Source organism: Trichomonas vaginalis, chromosome VI (assembly GCF_026262505.1).
Source record: "Trichomonas vaginalis G3 chromosome VI, whole genome shotgun sequence".
NCBI classification, from domain to species: Eukaryota; Parabasalia; order Trichomonadida; family Trichomonadidae; genus Trichomonas; species Trichomonas vaginalis.
Window position 1 is genome coordinate 2029373 of NC_067208.1, and position 20303 is coordinate 2049675.

The 20303-nt window shown below is 33.2% G+C and overlaps 7 protein-coding genes across 7 annotated transcripts, besides 8 other annotated features; 1 reads left to right on the forward strand and 6 right to left on the reverse strand.

Annotated features, from left to right (window-relative positions):
* Positions 1-469: 469 nt before the first annotated feature.
* TVAGG3_0790230 (uncharacterized protein) lies at positions 470-1372 on the forward strand (the record flags this gene model as incomplete). Its single annotated transcript, XM_001295629.2, has 1 exon — positions 470-1372. One exon carries the CDS (start codon positions 470-472, stop codon positions 1370-1372), a length of 903 nt encoding a protein of 300 aa, XP_001295630.2.
* A 238-nt stretch (positions 1373-1610) lies between these two features.
* TVAGG3_0790240 (RNA polymerase II transcription regulator recruiting protein) lies at positions 1611-2449 on the reverse strand (the record flags this gene model as incomplete). The annotated part of the gene is made up of 1 exon (XM_001295630.2): positions 1918-2412. One exon carries the CDS (start codon positions 2410-2412, stop codon positions 1918-1920), a length of 495 nt encoding a protein of 164 aa, XP_001295631.1.
* A 409-nt stretch (positions 2450-2858) lies between these two features.
* Positions 2859-3735: a mobile genetic element.
* A 3223-nt stretch (positions 3736-6958) lies between these two features.
* Positions 6959-7136: a mobile genetic element.
* Positions 7137-7224: 88 nt separating this feature from the next.
* On the reverse strand, positions 7225-9048 carry TVAGG3_0790270 (alpha-amylase family; the record flags this gene model as incomplete). The annotated part of the gene is made up of 1 exon (XM_001298741.2): positions 7225-9048. One exon carries the CDS (start codon positions 9046-9048, stop codon positions 7225-7227), a length of 1824 nt encoding a protein of 607 aa, XP_001298742.1.
* Positions 9049-10281: 1233 nt separating this feature from the next.
* Positions 10282-11025, reverse strand: TVAGG3_0790280 (aspartate/ornithine carbamoyltransferase, Asp/Orn binding domain-containing protein; the record flags this gene model as incomplete). The annotated part of the gene is made up of 1 exon (XM_001298740.1): positions 10282-11025. The coding sequence occupies one exon, from the start codon at positions 11023-11025 to the stop codon at positions 10282-10284; it is 744 nt and encodes a 247-aa protein (XP_001298741.1).
* A 90-nt stretch (positions 11026-11115) lies between these two features.
* TVAGG3_0790290 (ornithine carbamoyltransferase protein) lies at positions 11116-11535 on the reverse strand (the record flags this gene model as incomplete). Its single annotated transcript, XM_001298739.1, has 1 exon — positions 11116-11535. The coding sequence occupies one exon, from the start codon at positions 11533-11535 to the stop codon at positions 11116-11118; it is 420 nt and encodes a 139-aa protein (XP_001298740.1).
* Positions 11536-12445: 910 nt separating this feature from the next.
* Positions 12446-13481, reverse strand: TVAGG3_0790300 (RNA polymerase II transcription regulator recruiting protein; the record flags this gene model as incomplete). Its single annotated transcript, XM_001298738.2, has 1 exon — positions 12483-13481. One exon carries the CDS (start codon positions 13479-13481, stop codon positions 12483-12485), a length of 999 nt encoding a protein of 332 aa, XP_001298739.1.
* Positions 13482-14584: 1103 nt separating this feature from the next.
* Positions 14585-14667: a mobile genetic element.
* A 179-nt stretch (positions 14668-14846) lies between these two features.
* Positions 14847-15053: a mobile genetic element.
* A 553-nt stretch (positions 15054-15606) lies between these two features.
* Positions 15607-15644: a mobile genetic element.
* A 556-nt stretch (positions 15645-16200) lies between these two features.
* Positions 16201-16237: a mobile genetic element.
* A 120-nt stretch (positions 16238-16357) lies between these two features.
* Positions 16358-17450: a mobile genetic element.
* On the reverse strand, positions 16502-17158 carry TVAGG3_0790360 (MULE transposase domain-containing protein; the record flags this gene model as incomplete). Its single annotated transcript, XM_001288525.2, has 1 exon — positions 16502-17158. The coding sequence occupies one exon, from the start codon at positions 17156-17158 to the stop codon at positions 16502-16504; it is 657 nt and encodes a 218-aa protein (XP_001288526.2).
* A 112-nt stretch (positions 17451-17562) lies between the features above and the next one.
* Positions 17563-18665: a mobile genetic element.
* Positions 18666-20303: the final 1638 nt, after the last annotated feature.

Here is a 20303-nt window from a genome sequence, read left to right on the forward strand (position 1 = left end):
GTGAAGTTAAAAAGCGGTTTTTGACAGATGTTTATATGACACTTTTTGTTCAGCACAAAAAACTACTCGGTCAAAGTGTTGTCAGTTTTGTAAAATAACCGTCCTATCTCATTCTATAATGGGAAAAAGGCTTCTCAAAGTATACTTCCTTGGAACGCCTGTAACTTTTCCTGTAGCGACGATAGACCCTTACTTGTCCGGACAAAGTTATACTATTTTGAGTGCTCTACAAAAAAGTCAACGGCGACGACTCTCAAAAACCGTTGTGTAAAAAGTTTTACCGTTGGACAAAAAAAGTATATATAGGAAACAAAAAACGTTTATAGTTCATTCAATATTTGAGATAAACCGTTTTTCCAACGGTAACTATTAAATAAAATAAAAAAATAGAGGGGGTCTCCGTTGACGAAAACGGTTTATCTCAAACTTTTCTATGAGTGGTCCGAAAAAAACAGTTCATTTTTATCTAATGGAAGCCAACGCTGTTAACCACAATTCAAACATTAACAATTCTCGACCGCTAACCAAAGCCAAAGCCCCACAACCTCCAAGAACTGGCACTGCGGTTAGAATAACCACCAAAAAGTCTAACAGCGAATTAAGAGAAATTCTTCAACAAATTTGCTCTAAATATCTCAAAGACGCCGAAGAAAACACACAACCAGACGCTACATACAATACTCAGTTCTGTGAAGTTCTGAACAAAGCAATTACTAGTTCAATTGAACTTACTAAGACAATTCCAAGTCCAATTGAGCTTAGCGATGTCTTAGTTCAGTATTTTCCAACATTTACTAAGCTTATAATGTTGAGAACTTTATACCAAGTTCGTCAAAATCTTCCTCGTTACATCCAACGGTCATTCGACACGAGAATTGCCGAATTCCAAGTCTTTAGTTACGGATATGACGAAGATGAATACATTGACGAGTTCGGAGACAACTGTACAAAATGGTTTGAATGTTATACGACAACACAATTTGAATTCGACTTTCTCGAATTCAACGCAGCAACCATTCATATCATTGCTCTTTACCTTTCCGAACAACAACAAGACCTCGCAGATGGAGATGTTGTTACTGTTGTCATGAAAACTCCTGAACAATTCGGAAAAAAGAAGTCTCTAATTGCCAAATTCGTTCCAGGACATCAGCTTTTCCAACGCACAGAAGTCTTCTGTATTCCTGGAACTAAGTTCTTTGTCAGGAGCGAACTCAAAGAAAGATATAATGTGTCATTCAATTACACATTATATAATGTTTTCGACCCAGAAGAAGGCTTCTTCCCAGAAGCAATGGAGGAGGAAGAAGAGGAGGAGGAAATACAAGACTCTATCCAAGAAGAGTCCTCCGAATTCACACCAGAAGACTAACAATTTTCCGAATAAAAACTTCATTTATACTAAACATCTTCGGGGCTAGAGGGCGCAACGCGCCTGGAAGCCCCACTCACCTGACCTATGAGAAAATTGAAATATCTATTCCTTCAAAAAAAGTCAAAGAAAATATTTTCAATCAAAAAATTAGTTGATATGATTTAAGGTCCTTATCAACCAATAATTTTTGGTTTCAAAAAGAAATGTTTTTGGGATTCTCAGGCTCACCAGCAACAAAATTTTCGACTAATTTTGGAAAATTACACTATTAGCTAACAATTTTTGGCAATATGAATGTCATTATGAATATAACCTTCTCATGATAAGTTTAGTTTTATTCTCTTTTAAAATAATGAATTGATATTTTAATCATAACTAAACTTTATGATAAGTGAAAGGAGTTTTCTTGCAAATAATATATCTATGCAATATTAATCTATTTTCGAATTTTTACATTGTTTTGAATTTGAATTTAATCAAGTAAATTTAAAAATTATATTGATCGTAAGCGTACATGAATCTTTAATATATATACATAAAAATTAAAATATTTCAAAAGTACCAAATAAATCATCAAAAATTTCATCAACCATTGGTAGGTCTACATTTAAAGCAGGAAATGTTTCTTCAGGACTTGAAAAATTAGCTCTAGGTTCTAATTTTAATTCCTTATGCATTTCTCTGCAAATCTTTTTCTTTCTTGGAGTTCTTGTTCTTGTAAGTAATTTATATCTAGCTTTCACACTTGCATCTGATCTACCAGGAAGTAATGCAGTAATTCTTACCCATTGTGGGCCAATTTTATTATATTCTGCTATAATTAAATCATCTTCTTCTTTTGTAAATGGTTTTCTATTAATGTCAGGTGATAAGAATTTCATCCAACGATCTTTACATTGTCTTTGATTTCTACCAGGCATGTTTTTAGAGATACTTATCCAATCATGAATTCCATACTCAGCCACAAGGTTTCTAAGCTTCTTGTCTTCTTGCTGGGAGAAATGATGTTTTGTACTCTTGATAAATGAGCGAATCATCCAATAAAATAAAGTGATTTACGAAATTTAATAGCCGATATAACCTCATTTTCTATCGAACAAAAATTTTTAACCATTCATCTCAATTTTGAGATGGCTAGGTAAATTTTCTCAATTTTTGAGAGGAATTCAAAATAATAATCATGTAATTATTGCATTTGCGTATACTATGATATAATATTTTTTCAATTTGATAAGTTGAATTTTTTTTCATTGATAGGACAGCATTCCGTTATTGGCTTGAGTAATCAATATCATTGAGATGTTGTGATAATGGTCCTTGGTGGTTCGTTGGCGAATGAATCAATATTCAATTGAAAAAAAAAATGAAATCTCATGAATCCAACCCAATAATTAGTAATTCTCTCCAGTATATATCATGAGATTTAATTTTCAATTGAAAAAAATCGAATTTAAATTAAATTGGAGAAAACATAAAAAGTTAAGGGTGCACACGAGAGGATCATGTAAACTTCAGAATTTAGAACCTTATTTTTAGGCATTATCTTGGCTACCTATTTAGGCTCGAAAAGCAAAAAATATCAAAAAATACAACTTGACTCCATTATGACCCTTTCATGGAGGTAGTTTTTATCCGCTAGTATTTTCCCTTTGAATCTCTTTACAATTCGAAATCAAATTCAAAACTCAGTAGAAGAAAGGAAGAATCGACTTACTACGGTTGTAATACGAATAAATACATATATTTAATTATTCTTATTTACATAATAATTGTTTGAAGCTCATATTCCATCAAATTTTTAAATAAAAACATTAAAATGTTGAAAATGTTCATCTATTTTAATAGGGTTTTGGCACTTTATTGAGGAATTACTACATACATAGTCGAACTGAACTTGATATTTTGAAATTTAAATTATTTATCAAAATTAAAATTTAACTTGAAATTTATAATTATTTAGTCATATTTTGCATAATTCTAAGTAGATTTTGTAAAAAATCAAGAAAGAAAAATTTTAACGTGCTTTATTTTTTCTTTTTTATAATAATACATATTATTATATAATTAACATATTCATAATGTTTCACCCTTTCAAAAATATCCTCCTCCTCCTCTCAAATAAACGTACATGCGGGTGGCCTCTTTTTTCAAAAAATTAAAATTTGAAATTTTGGGCTCAAATATTAGAGATTTTTTCAACCTTCAACGATATATGTTGTCTATATCAGACCTCCTTTCTTTTTGATACTTAACATTGTTCCTAAATCTTAGCCGTTAAGGCTGTTCTGAAAATATTTTTTTTTCGAAAAAATTCGAAAAAAAATTCTTAAAATTCAAAAATCCCTTAATTCCTGAGGATTAGGGTTGTTAGATTCCGGACGATAGGTGTCTTGGAAGATTTGCCTGGTGTCATCATAGTGTCTTTAAATCAAAAATTTTATTTTGGAGTTAGTTTTATTGATTTTTCAATAAAAAACATTTCTAAAACAAGAAAATAAAACGATAAAATATTTATATTTTATATAAGGATCTTATATATTTAAAATAAATATCATTTTATTTTTTTCATTGGTGTCTGTCAAACCATAATACACTATTCAAAAATTCAATGTGTCTTGCGGTTTCAAAAGACACCTTCAAATTGAACGATAGCACAGACACTATTGAATTTTACCCATTTTATTTAGTTTTTACCCTTTTTATTTTTAAGAATTAATGACTGAAACAGCCGTTTAGCTATGACCTCAATCACTTTTATTTATTATTTTAAATATTATTTAATTTTATTATTTGAATAGGCCAACTTATATTTGAGAAGCTCAATTTGAGACCACTTAAAACATTGAAATATCATAAATATTGAAATATTAAAAAGTGTTTTTCAAAATATTGAAATTATAAAAATTTATAATACTGAAATTGAGACAAATTAATAAATTCAATGTGTTTTTTTTTTGAAATAACTCTCAAATATTATTTTTTTGTTTATTTAATGATGAATAAATATGATTGCTTTAGTCAATCATAAAAACTAATTTAAGTTTAAAATAATGAAAGGATAATTTGATTGTTTTTTAAAATACAATTATTTTTGATGATTTGCAAGAATCTTTGAAAAGAATATAATATAGGTTCTATTTTTGTAAAATTTATCCAAATCATGTATTACATAAATTACGATTAAAACGATGAAAGAACCAAAAAGTGTGTTTTGTGTTTTGTTGTTGCGTGTTGGATGCGGGATCCTGTTATTTCCGAAATCGACAAAAAATTTGGAAATTTAATTTCCGAAATCGAAATTATATTAATGTTTTTAATATTCTTATATCAAAAGGATTAAAGTTCATTAAGAGAAAAACAATTCTTATTCTTCAATCTATTGGCACATTTATTTCTACACGCCAATAAGGAAGGGAAAATTATAAGACACCATGGTGTCTTCAAAACGCTAATTTTTGATATTTTTAACAACCCTACTGAGGATTTTGGAAAAAAGTTTTTACATGAACATGTGTATATTATATGAAGTATATTGATAAGGTAAAAATCAAATTTTATTGCATATTCATCGAGAAAATAAACTAACGAATCCCTCAAAATTGAGAGGGTAATCCTCCTCCTCTCAAATAAACGTACATACGGGTGCACCCTTAAAATGAATTAATTTTAATGAAAAAATAAAAAAAATCTGGTTAATATAATGCGATAAATATTCGAATAAATTTTCCAGTAGTATCAAATCTATTTGAAAGATATTCGAAGAAGTGATATTTTGAATTGTGAATTTTAATATTGTTTCATTTTGTGTAGATTGCTCGATAATGAAATGTATCAAAAGATTCATTGAATATGAGTCAATGGAAAAGCTTAAATCCTTAGGGATATCCAAAATAAATCTTAATAAAGAAGATTCGTCTTGAAAATTAGCTTCCGAAAGTTCTATTTCAGTCGGAGCTGGAAGATTCCGATCATTTATGAATCTCGAAACGACAGAAAATTTGTATTGTTTATATTTCATTATTCGAAATGATAAACTTCAAAATCAAAAATTTATTTTTTTACAATATATTTCATCCAATTGTCAAGGCTAAATTTTTCACCGGAAGTGTATCAAAAATTGATAAGATTTACGGTGATCTAATTATGACAATTCAATGCATCTCGTGATATAACGCAGATATAAACACAACTGATATTGCATAACTAATAATTGAGTCAAATAACTAAATTATGTGTTATATTTTACACATATTTCTTCAATTTTGTAATAAATGGATGTTTAACACTAATTTTTAAGGACTTCGACTTTAGCATCACATAAATATGTTATTTTCTATATTAAAACGTAATTTTGGTGGTCTTAGAATAGAAAAATATGCAATATTCGTGGAGATAATGAGGGTTCTTAAACATGTTCTTAAAAATAAATAAAATAATACAAATCTTTATTCAATCTTTTGATATTGTTGGTCCTCTCTTTGTGAAAATACTTAACTTCAAAGAGTATTATGTTTTACCTAGTGATGACCTTAAGTTTGCAAAAACATAATAAAAGTAAAATAAAAAAGATCGGATTTATCACAAAACTTTGAGTATTATAGGATTTAATATATTTTCTTAGTAGATTATATGATTTAGTTTCTTAAAATCGAAAGTATTTCTTGAGGAAAATATAAATTGAAATTCAAAAAGTAAAAAAAATGTAAACAAATCAAATTTTAAATAGACCAAATGTTGATTTTTCATTCGTTTTCTCATTATCGAAAAAAATTTCGAAAGCTAAGAAGTCAATAACAAGTTAGATAATACAACAAAAACCACATCGGATATGTTTTCATCAAATAGTCTCCTAGATTTGTTATGAAATTAAAATATCATGATATTTTGGGCTTTTGATTTCAATATTAGAATTATTCAGTTATGTCGTGCTAATATCAATTGCTTTATACAATTAATCGTTTACAAGCTGCAAAAATCGAACAATAATTTGACTTTGTAAAAAAAGTGCGTCATTTTTATTCGTTATACTTACAAAATGTAAACATTACGAGAAACATTTACATTTGTAAATGTAACAAGTAAAGTTGTATCGCATAATTTGACTTTGTAAAAAAAGTGTGTCATTTTTATTCGTTATACTTACAAAATGTAAACATTACGAGAAACATTTACATTTGTAAATGTAACAAGTAAAGTTGTATCGCATAATTTGACTTTGTAAAAAAAGTGTGTCATTTTTATTCGTTATACTTACAAAATGTAAACATTACGAGAAACATTTACATTTGTAAATGTAACAAGTAAATACATCAGATTTAAATTGTAAATGTAGTTTATCTCTCTCATCTCCTTTTTAAAAGGTATTACATACATACGAACGCATGGGTCACTCAATAATTAGCGTGATAATAATTGAGGATAGACTGTAATCGTAATTTTATTTTTGGACTTATATTTCGACATTTTGAAGTCGCTTGAAAGTCTTGCAAATGATTAAATTTGGAAAATTTGACCTAAGTCTGCATTATTTTGATGACTTAAACAATTCTATAAATCTGTTTTCCTAAAAATTTAAAAAGATATAATTTCAATTTCCCTAAATTTATGTAATTCATATATCACCAAAATATTTGGACTGCATTTCGTTTGTCTGCACCTAATTAAAGTCTAAATACCAATTAATTTTGGAGTTGCATTGCTTTTAATGTAAAAATGCACGTTTAGAAAAAGACGATAACGATTAAATTACAAAATCGATAACCTCTCATTGTTTTTTTTTAGAAAATGAATTTGAAATAAGATAGGATTACATAATATTGTTTAATCATAAAAAATAACAATACATAGTTTTAAAGGTTCATCCAGTTATTCATTTCTTGGATGATTTCAGAATCTCTGTGAACGTAAGTATATCCCTTTCCACCTGGATATGAAGTAGCCGATGGGTTGTAAGCCTTGATGTATTCTCTTGTGTGGCAGCTCTCGCAGGAAAGAGTGCATTTCTTACAATCAGATTCTCCATCTGGTATAGAATGGACATTATTGTCACCCCAGTAGTAAGAAGAGAGAACTAATCTGATTGGTGCTGCATCCTTGTTGTTAGATTCGAAACCTGCTGGATTCTTGAAGAGTCTCTTTTCGTATTCACGATGTTTGGCCGGATCACAACCTTTAACAAGGACACAACCAGCATCATGCATATCTCTTGATGATGAACCATCGTTTTGTTGATCGTGGTCATCGTTTTGGATGACTTTACGATGTGGATCGATTGATCCGTTATCATTTCCTGGTTCTGTTGGATATCCGCACCACCAGATCTTAATTTTAAGGATTTCATCATCATTCAATCCATTTTGCTTGAGGAATTTAGTCAATCCGCCAGTGAATGAGTAATCTCCATCACCTTGGACTAAAAGATAAGCTTCACCACCTGTAAGAACTTCAAGCCATGAGATGAAGTCATCAGGAAGTGAACCACCGAGTCCTTGCTTGACTTTTCCGAAAATTGCGGCAAGATCTTTAGGATGGATATGCTTAGCGGCATCAATTCTGTAACCACTGAAGCCAATTGAAATAAGATCGATCATGAAGTCAGCAATTCTCTGTCTGACGTAATCCTTTGATGTATCTAAGTCGGATAAGCCGGAAAGCCAACCAGTGTTGAGGATGTTTGGATCTGACCATGAACCAAGTGCTTTATCGCAATGGAAATCTTCTGGACCGTAAGGAACTGCTGGGAATTCTAATACGTTTGTTCCACGTCCTGTATTTGGATTTGTTTCGTATGTATATGCTGGCGTGTAATAAGGAGAGCCAAGTTCGTAAGCTGATGATGTCTTGTTGCCCCATTTCGTGCATCCGGCACTTGGATTTCTGTGGTTTGACAAATCGTTGCCGTTACCTGTCATGTGGTTAACAACAGCATCTGCGTATACTCTTACACCGTATCTTCTGCATGTATTGATCATATTTCTCAATTGATCTCTTGTTCCCATTCTTCCTTGAAGCCTGTAAGAAACTGGCTGGTACATGAAGTACCATGGGTTCAATTCTTTCTCGAATGTTTGAGAAGACATGACTTGTTCTTGATGTGGGAAGACTTTGACGCCTAAGTATCCAGCATCAGCAATGAACTTACATTCTTGCTCGATATCGGCATCCGGCCAACCAAACAACTCAATGATGGCTCCTTTCTGACCATTTCTGTATCTTTGGTCATTTGACCTTTGTCCGAGAGGAGCGACGTTCCGGACGAAGTCAATATCATCGAGGATGAGAGATTCACCTGTAGCAGCGACAACCTTGACTTTGAGCAATTTGTTGAAAGATGAATCAAATGTCTTTGAATTCGTCTTCTGGGCAACGCCATCGAAGTAGAAAGTAAGGTCTAAGTCTTTGGAAGTCTTTGTGATGATGTTAACTGTGCAGGATTGTCTTCCTGATGCGTATTTGAGCTGTGCGTATCCGGTAAGATCAGACATATCTTGGAAACCTGGTTTCCAGTTTTCTTTTCCACGCTTTGGTGTATTCCAGAGATTTCCAAACCATTTGGGATCAATATCTCCACTAGAACCAGCGCATGACATTTGAGGATGAATATTGCAATTAGGGAGTGGATCATATTGGTTGGCAGCACCAAATCTACCATTAACAGCGAATGAAATAAGCATAGCTGTGATAACTAAGAATAATACAGCTCCACAACCAATGAAAGCGTATTTGATCCATGATGTTGAGCTATCACGTTCTCTATCGACTGACTCAAGCTACTCTGGGTCATTCATTAAAGGATTTTCGTTAACTTGCTCCATATTTATTAAAAATGAACTTAATTGCATTTCAATACTTTACATAAATTCCATCGCAATTTTGGCTAAACGACGGTTTTTATCTTGAATGGTCTACCGGAATTTTTTTATTGGTCAGATTTGAGTTTGGTTACGATGGAATACTTTTATTGTATAACAACATTCTACTATACCAACATATAAATGTTTTCCAAGAATAATGCCTTTATTATGATCAGGGATCAAATTTTTATTTGTTGTTTTTCAAAAATGAATCATAGAGGAAGAACAACATAAGGATAGTGATATATAGATTATACTGAAGCATAGTTCGCATGTTATCCTTCCATAAGTTATAAATATATATCACTCTATTAAAAAGTTAGGGATTTGCAATTTTCAATTATAACATTAATTATGTTACATAATGTTATAAAAAATAGATTATCCTGAGACAATATTGCTCATTATTTATTTCAGAATCTTATAATGGTAGAGTTTTCATTTCCATATAGATGAGAACCAAATAGAAAAAGTCTCAAATGCTAGATTACATTAATATAGCTACAAAATCATCAAAAATTAAAAAGAAGGTTGAAATTTGCCTTTGTTGTCTTGAAAAATAGATGATTCTATACCAAAGACATCTTTTTATATAAGAATACATTATAGTTGAACGTTATCAACAATTATACATGTAAACCAATGTCAAATGAAATCATCACATTTTATTTTTTATATAATGCTGAGTTTTCCAAAGATATACACAATTTTTTCTATGTGTACAGTCTATTAATCTTAATGTTTTTAATGCAATGGCCAACTAAATTAAATTTCATATCATTATCGATAAGGCTAGATTTCACATGATCTTCTAGCATAAAAATACTTAGATACGGATAATTAATAACATTTTAAGTTCCGTAATCTTATTCAAGGCTGTAATGTATCTTACTCTTGCGCCAACATGTCATATTAATTAATCGGATCATTTAACTACGTAAATATGCTTTTATACTACTACTGAAAGACATATTACAGTGAGAGTTCATGACCACGCATAAATCCGCAATTCTACAAAAATTCAAATTTCAAAGTTTTCAGATACATCATAAATTACATTGATATTATTAATATTATCTTAAAGTGTTTACTATATAAGTAATCAGTCATTTGAAATTCCTGATTCTTCTCATTGCGAGCGATGATGCCCTTGATGGCAGCAGCAACAGACTTGCACTTGCAGTGCATGATCATGGAAGCAATGATGAATGGCTTGTGGGAAGCTTCGAAGTAAGTATCAAGGCGATTCTTCTGGAAGCATTCGTTTGTAATTTCACCACGTTCGCAGGAGAGTCCTGAGATATCAGCTGGAAGGCAGTGCATGTAGAGAGCCTTTCCATTCTTTGTTGTGGCCATCATCTCGTCATCGCATTGCCAGTCGATGTACTTCTTGTTGAGTTCGAGGCACTCCTTCTCTGTTGCCTTAAGACCATCATAGTCCTTCTTCTTGAGTTGAGCTGTTCTCTTCTCGGAAATCCACATTGGAGCCCAAGACTTTGGATAAACGACATCAGCATCGACGAAGGCCTTTCTCATGTCGTGTGTGATCTCGAATGAGCCACCAGCCTTAGCTGCGTTCTGCTTTGTAATTTCGATGATTTCTGGAATGAGATCGTAGCCTTCTGGGTGAGCAAGGACGAGGTTTGTGCCAAAGCGAGAAAGAAGGGCGATGAAACCTTGTGGAACAGAGAGTGGTTTGCCGTAGGATGGAGAATAAGCCCAGGACATGACAATCTTCTTGCCACGGAGAGCTTCAAGGGATCCGAAGACCTTAACGAGGTGGGAAAGGTCAGCCATAGCCTGTGTTGGGTGATCTTCATCGCATTGAAGGTTGATAATGCATGGGCGCTTGAAAAGAACCTTCTTTTCAGCGGATTCTGTGATGGATTAGCCAACTTCGAGCATATACTTGTGGCCAGCGCCAAGGTAAAGGTCATCACGGATGCCAATAGCTTCGGTGAAGAAGGAAATCATTGTAGCTGTCTCGCGGACTGTTTCACCATGAGAGATCTGTGACTTGCCTTCATCTAAGTCAGCAGCTGAAAGGCCAAGCATAGATGTTGCAGAAGCGAAGGAGAATCTTGTACGTGTTGAGTTATCACGGAAGATGGAAGCACCAAGGCCTGATTGGAAGATCTTGCAAGAAACATTGTTCTTGATAAGCTCTTCAAGAGCCCAAGATGCGTTTAATGTTGACTTAATTGTCTCATCGTTCATATCCCATGTACGAAGCCAGTCGCCACCATATGTGCAGATCTTGCCATCGTATTGTTCGAGTTCGTGGACGTAGTTATCTAGAGCAGACATCCCAAAGTGAAATGAAAATTCACATCGTTTTGGAGAATTGAAATCTGAAAACAAAATCAAGAAATGATGTTAAAGTGTTCTTCTTAAAATTTATCTGATTTTTTGTTGCTGATTGGTGTCAATTTTTTACCGCAAAAAAATGAAATAATATTGTTTAATCATTGATTTAGAATCTATATTTATCGGAATATAGATTTTCGTAAAGATGTAGCAAAAATTATGATGTTTTATTTTTCATGATTTTGATAATCAAGATAATTCCAAATTGTCAATTAAATACTAACTTATTAGATCATTATAATATGTTCAAATCGTTATAACTAAATAATCTTTAAATTTCGAGTTTGAAATGATGAAAATCACAATATTAATGCTTATCATTATAGTATTCATTAACGGGACAAGCTTGTAAATACAAAAACATACGAGATTATCAAATTTAAAGCTTAGCCAGAGATTTGAAAATCTTTTATCGAACGAATACCTTAGCGAATATCATTTCTCCAGATTATACATATATCCAAATCCAATGGAATAACAAAAGAGCAAATATTATATTTATCTGTTTATGTAATAAGAGTGCATCGTATTTAATTTGAAAAAAAAATTGATGTAAAAATTGAAAGGAATGTTGGTCCGGCATTCAAATTATTAATGATGAATTTAACATTTAGTAATACAGCTTCCCTGGCTGTTGGGGAGCATTTTTTACTCATTGCCATGATCGTATGACAGATTTTAATTATTTTTTCTGAGAGATGACTGTTATGAATAAAATTTGATCGAACACAGACTGCTTGTAATTCCTATAGTATAGTGCATAATAATATGAAATGCCAAGTCGATTCGATTTTTTGGAGATGAATTGTTCAATGACATTTAAGAGATGAGTGAAAAAGCATAAAAATTACAATAAGATAGCGCGCTTTATTAAATACATTGCAAAATTACATAACTTCGACGTTCATACCAAAGTCGAAGTCTGATGGAGCATCGAACAAAGATTTCCATATGTTAGCCATAACTTCTGAGCTGAAAGCTGTTTCAATTACTGTGTTAATATCTGGTTCAGTCGTCTTTTGAATAACTTTAGGAACAGATTGAATCTGCATCTGAGACATGAATGGGTTAAATGAGGATTGAATAGCATCCTTGTATGAGATCTGTTCTGTAGGTTCAATAGTAGCTGGACTAGACTTTTCGTTTGTGTTATCGTCTATAACAAAATCACTCTCACTGTCGCTTGTATAGTTTGAGAATTCATCACTTGAGGCTTCAATCTTTGAAGCCTTAGAACGAGTGTTACGTGATGAACGCTTATCGGAACTTGACTTGAACGAACGCATTCTACCAAGAGTTTTACCGTGTTTCTTGATAAGCATGTAGCGGTAGCGGCATTGGACATCGGTGCGTGAGCCAACAAATTTAGCAACTTTAGTCCACGTGTTGACACCGAACTTAGAAACCGCTTCAAGAAGTTTGTTGTCGTCTGATGTAGTCCAGTTCTGCTTGTTGATGCGTGGATCGAGTGTTCTGTGCCAGCGCTGGCTGCATTGGCTGCGTGTGCGGCCGTTGCCAACAAAAGAAGCAACGCGTGACCAGTCGCCAAAGCCACCGTGGTGGATGGCATAGATGAGGCGATTGTCTTCTGCAATGCTCCAGCTGTGTGAGCGACGGCGGCCGGCAAGCTTCTCCTCTTCAAGTGAGTACTCGTCAAGAGGTGTCTCGACAACGTGAAGGATGTTGTCAACGCGGTGGAGTGGATCGAGGTTAACGAGTATAGGGCTCATGATGTCGGAAGCATATTCGAGGCTAATCTCGTTCTGGATGTACTTCTTTAATGTATCTTTAACTGCTCTAAGTTCCTCCTCAGTGAGTGCCTGATTTGCATCAGTGACCATCTGCATTGCGATATCCATAAGTGGTGACTCAGTTTTGCGACCCATCTATAATAAAAATAATTTTTTTTGTTGGGCCATTCAATATCAATAATATAAAATTTATCTGAAAATTTCTGAAAGATATGACAGCTGCTTTCAAATATGTCAAATTATTATAAAATTAAATAAGGCGAATTACCATAATTGATCATAATTATGTAAGAACACATTTTTATACAATTAAATTGAAAGATTCCTTGGACACCCATTATAAAAATTGAATCGCGACGTAAAAACAATGCTCTCAATTTTAGAGTACCCTCTTCGAGTTTTGATAGAGAACAAGAAATAATAATCATATATTGATGAACATTACGTTAGATTTTCAAAATTAAAGAGCACGATAATTGAATACTTTGAAATTCTTTGAAAATGAATCGTGTACTTTATATTTTATATAAAAAGTCTTTATGATTTTGAGAGGCTTCCCGAAGAAAATTCTCATTTCTTGTTGATTCTAGCATAATGAATGAAATACAAATAACTTCATAATAGATAAAATTTAAATAAAATTTAATCATTCTTATAATATATTTTCTAGTAATAAAACATCCTATTTTTCCCTTTTTATCGATTCTAACAAAATTTTGAAAACACACTCTCAATTGAATAAATATCGGCTTTTCAAGAGTTATCTAAAATCAAATTCCTCAAATTAAAATCTCTATTCTAACGTCCCTTTTATGCTTATTTTTCATTAACTATTTCAAGATTTGGTCTGTATTTTCGTTGAATTTTTTGTTGAACAACAATTTTTATCCAATCAACATTTATGGTAATTAACCACCTCTTCATGTAATCCATAATCACCAGTATTTTTCTCTACTACTCATAAACTCAAACCTTTTTCGTATCACCGAATTTTATCATAAAAATATTTTCGAAAAACTTATAAATCTTTACTATCATATTCACTTAATATAAGATGCCCATATTTATTATTTGATTGAAAACGTAAAATTTTCAGAATCAAAAGATTTTATAAAATTTATGGATTGATTAAATCTACAGCTCATTTAGATGATCGCCATATATAGGTTATTTTTATAGATGATGTCTGTCATTTCACTTTTGAAATTTATTTTTTTGAAAGTACCCCATAATTTATCGAGTGGGGGACAAACTCGCCCATTGTCACTTTTCACTAACCTTAAACTTGTAATTTTCATTATTTTTAATTAACCTTATTTCTGTTTCGTACCGAAATGGCTAACAAAAAAAGTGACAGAAAACCTTAAATTGCGCGGCAATTTTAATTAAAAAAATAAACATTAATTTTTGTGATTGATATTATGCATTTTATTTATATTATATAAGATTTAAATTTAGGGGAAAAATTGGAAAAAAATAAGATTGGAAGTCTTTAGGTAAGAAGGAAAGGGCAAGAGATATATAGTGTACCTATATACCTCTTGCCCTTTCATTCTAAGTAGAAATGGGAGAAACTTTGTCCGCATCATAAGTTATGTGGACAAAGTTTCTCCGATTTCTAATGGGAATTGCAGGCTATGAGGCACTGATATATAATCAGTACCTCAAAGCCTACAATTCCCCTTATTAGACTTCCAAACTTTGAGTTAATGTCAAGACATTAACTCAAAGTTTGGAAAACTTCTCGTAAGAATCAATCGTCAAAAACCTCGATTGCAGTTATATTCATTGTGTTAAATTTGATTTATTTTGAAATTTTTATAAATTAAATTTTATATAACATAAAGCGTTATGAATTAGTATTTCCATATGAATTTTATCTCGAAAATAGTAATTCTGTACAGTTATATTTCGGTTAATTTTGGAAATTTCTAGGAATACTTTAAGATAGTATGATTATATATAACTCTGCCTTCATGATTTATTTTAGCTTTCGCGCAAATATCAGTTAACTTAACTCCATTATTTGATTTTGTGATGGCTTCACAAAGCCAATCAATATCAATCTCTTCTGGAGAATGTCTTCTCATCTAGAATATTTTCAATACTTTACATAGAAACATTTTTATTTCTAAAAAACTTTTTAATTTTTTCTAGGATATATGAATGAAAATAGTTAGAACAAGATTTTGAAGCTCAAAACATTAAAAATTATTAAAGATTTGTATAATATGATTAAAAATGGGAAATAATATGAGGCTGTTGTAAACAGAAATTCATCAAAAGTGACACCTCAGAAAAGCTAAAATATTGAATTTTTGGAACTTTTGATAGAGCACGTTTTTAAATATTAATTTAAGTAAATGTATATTTTGTAAAGATTCTTTTTAATAAAAAAATAAAATTTTGAAGAAGAACACAAAATCTTCTGAAAAATAATATCACATAAACTCATATTATTTTCTAATATATAACTATTTTATATAAAAATCAAATTCAATGATCTTAAAAGCGAAGGATAAACCTCAAAATTTACGAATATAATGAGTGGGAATATAATGCTTATCTATCATAAAACCATATGAAATATTCCCACTCATTATATTCGTAAATTTTGAGGTTTATCCTTCGCTTTTAAGATCATTGAATTTGATTTTTATATAAAATAGTTATATATTAGAAAATAATATGAGTTTATGTGATATTCTTTTTCAGAAGATTTCATTCTATATGCCTATGAAAAGTACTCTCAAAACTAACTTTTTCCTAATTATAATTAAATCTAGAATATTGTATTATGCTTAGTATTATTTCATTTTTCTCATTCAATTTAGAATTTACAAATGTCAAAAAATTGAGAGCTGTCACTTTTGATGAATTTCTGTTTATTACAAGGCAATATAAAGGAATATGAATATTAAATAAATATATCTAAATAGAAAGAATCAGAAAAATCAAATTATTGGCGCCAAAAATGTCACCTTTTTGGTGAGCCATTTCGGTATGAGATAAATTAACCTTATTTCTTTTCCAATTCCTGATTTATTTTATTCACTTACTATTAAAAGTCACATTTTAATAAAATATAATAATTTATTTATAGCATTTTTAACTATACTGTAATAAAAAATTAATTATAATAAATCAAATGTTTATTAAATCAAATGTTTTCTTTGCAATAATATTTTTAATGTTGAGTAAACAATGTTGGGATCAAGTGTATCATTTTTCAGACCTTTCTGAACAGCTTCAAGCATACTGATGCATTCGACTTTTTTAAATTGTGTCATTTCTTCGAAATCTCTTGTGACTTTTTTGATAACTTTAACACTTCTCTCTGAATCCAGACCTTTAATTTGCAACTTAATCAGGAATGAAGGAACAACACTGGAATATAACTCGATGACAAGTTCATCGAGTCGAAGATTTCGCCTTTCTGGGAAGTACTGGTGCTTCAAAACCTTGAAATGTGATTCCGAGATGTTGTTTGTTCCATCTCCTTCATTTCTATAGCGAAGCATCCACCTGTCAAGATGATGGCGCCACTGTCGGTCAAAGTATTCACGGGCAGCAGGTTCCTCATTTAAAATTTCTTCTAAATTGTTGTAAACTTCATCAGGATCAATTTCTTCCTCTTCAGAACCAAAGACCAATAACTTCATTAAGTTATAGAAAGTTTCGAAGTTGGAACGATCTTGAAACTTTTCAGCCATTCTCATGACAGCGCGCAACACATGAACGCCACACCAAATGATCTGGCATAAGGGGATGGCTGTTTCAACAGCATTTGTGATTTGAGGTGCGCAGTCCATTGAAAAATAAGATGGTTCGCGATTGATGGAGCCAAAATATGCTGTGAGACAAACTTGTATATTTTCACTTGTGTCGGGCCAAACGAAAAAATACAAAAACGGAAAAACAATTGATTCCGCGAATTTGCCAGTGACGGCATAAAATGGTATGCGAGAGCGCAAGAGCTTATAAGTGGAATCAATGTGATAAGTTTGTATTTGATGTGAAAAACATTTGCTTCGAATGGGGCGTAATAGAAAATCATACGATCTGGCTTGTGAATAAACTCGATGAGATCATCTGGAGAATGACGAGGCGTGCTGAACCGCTGGGTGGAAATTGAATACCCACACTTCAGCATGGACCCTTCTGATGGAGATAGACCCAACATGTATATGGATGAATATTAGGACATTAGGTATAGATGTTGTAAACGAAAACGATAAAAACGGTTTGATGTAAAAAGTGACATTTTACATGGCAAAAAATAGAGTCTTACTTTTGAGATACTTGAGATTGAAACTGAATCTTATGAGGCGGTGATCTTGAATCACTACCTCATAAGGTTCAGTTTCATATAAAATTTGTTGCAATTTGTTATTCTTTTGCAATTATTTCTTATAAGATTTTACATCTTTTAGCGGGGAATGTTTGTTATCATGTATATATTATAAATATCTACACGATAACGAACATTCCTCGCTAAATTGCTGAGAAACTTTGAGGAAATGTCGAACAATTTCCTCAAAGTTTCTCAGATTTATATAGATCACTAGAGTTCCCTAGGCACTGATTCTGGTTCAGTACCTAGGAGGCTCTAGTTCTCTAACGAACTGATAAAATGTTTTTAAATTTTTGGATATTGCTACCTGTGAAGCACTGACTTCAAGTCAGTACCTCACAGGTAGCAATTACATTGAAAGATGGGAGAAACTTTGTCCGAATGTTAAACTATTCGGACAAAGTTTCTCCCATTTGTAGTGGAGATGGAAGGCTTTGAGGTATATTGTATTAATATATACCCCAAAGCCTTCCATCTCCACTTGAAAGTGTACAAACTTTGGGTTAATGGTTTGCAATTAACCCAAAGTTTTGGAACTTTCTAGAAGGAATTGCAGGGTAAGAGGTACATATTCATACTATGTACCTCTTACCCTCCAATTCCTTCCTTAACATAAACAAATTTGGAGTTAATTGTTTGCAATTAACTCCGGGTTTGTTGACCTCCAAATGAAAATGAAAGGGTAAGAGGTATATAGTGACCCTATATGCCTCTTACCCTTTCATTCTCATTAATTATGGGAGAAACTTTGGCCGAATGTTAAATTATTCGACCAAAGTTTCTCCCATTTTTTGAAGGGATTGGAGGCTATGAGATACTGATGCAATGTCAGTACCTCATGGCCTCCAATTCCATCCTGAAACTGATCAAAGTGGACCTTACATGCATTTGAAATTTGCCATGTAAAGTCCACTTTTTGAGAGAGAGAATTTGACTGCGTCAAATCCTCTTTTTCGTTTACGAGATTTTTAACATTATATATTAGTATTGTGTTGATATAATGCTATATTATGTAGTGGTAGGCGTGTCTTGATATAAATTATGTTATTGATCGGGATATGAGTACAAATGCAAGTTATCCCGGGGTGAGGTCAGGGCTATCGCGTCCTAATTCATAGGGAAGGGTTATCATGTGTGTGCTGGGCTATCTGTTTGTCCATTGGATGGCACAGCACACACAATCACAAGACAAAACCTCGAAGCGAGGAATAGTTCTTGTAAGGATGTGGTAACTATATACCTATCCTTACAAGAACTTGTATAGTGGAGCAATGTTTCGAATTGCTCCACTTTTCCTCGCATCGAGGTTATCCCGAGGTGAAGTCATAGCAATGGGGCTCATATTGATGGTGCACCATTGCTATGACTTGCACCTTCGTATGGTACTATCCATTATGAATTTTGAAATAATTTTGCAATTGAAATAATCTTAAATTTAACAAAAAAGGCCGAGAAGGGGGTCCTTTCTCAAGGTCAGGGCCCCTTCTAGTCTTTCTGGTGTCGGAAGGAGTGGCTTTTGCCAGTATTGCCGCTCCTTCCGGCATCATCTTTGCATTTCGCAATTGTCGCGGCAAGTGCATTCTGGCACCACAGGTGCACTTGCCGCGACATATGATTGCGAGTGTCTGCTGCTCAGCCCCGGATTCGCAGCAGACACTCGCAATGCGAACCAAAGTTCGCCAGAAAGACCGGGAAGGGGGTCCTTTCTCAAGGTCAGGGCCCCCTTCTAGTCTTTCTAGAACTGTAATTTGACTTATTTTGCCGAATCTCAGGGAAAACCGTCCGTGATTTGAACGATCTCCTGAGATTCGGCAAATTTGATTGTAAGCGAGGCTCTGGCCTTTGCTTGGGCCAGAGCCTGTATTTGTATGTCTTTCAGGGCCGAGTTCCTGCGAGACCGTCGACATGATCGACGATCATCGCAGAACTCGGCCCTGAGGATGAATTTTGCAGGCTCTGGCCTTTGCTTGGGCCAGAGCTTCGTATTTTCTACTTCCCAGGGCCGGATTCCACTCCTGCCGCCCGGGATAAGGGCGGCATTTGGGAAAGCCGGCCCTGGGGAATGTAAGCCATGCCCTGGCCTTTGCTATGGCCAGAGCCTGTATTTGCATGTCTTTCAGGGCCGAGAAGAGAGGAGATCGCCAATGATGTGGACGATCTCCCTCAAACTCGGCCCTGCGGATTGTATTTACAAGCTCTGGCCTCGGAAAAGGCCAGAGCTTCGTATGGACGTTCTCTCGGGACTGGATTCCTCTCCGGCCGCCCCGAATCAGGGCGGTCTTTGAGGAAGCCGGCCCCGAGGATTGTTTGCGAAGCTCTGGCTTTTCCTGAGGCCAGAGCTTGTGATTTTCGTTCAAAGCCAAGTTCCTCTCGGATCAGGCCTAATGAGGACGACCGTCGAGGAACTTGGCTCTGAGGGGATGAATTGTTGGCTCTGGCCTCGATGAAGGCCAGAGTTTTGAATGGAATGTTTTGATGGGATGAGCCTATGAGCAGTAAGCTCGTCCCATCAAAACATTCGTTTAAAAATTGAATTAAAAATTATCGTAGCATTCAAAAATTAAAACAATTAATATGTATAATATTATTATGTAATAATAATA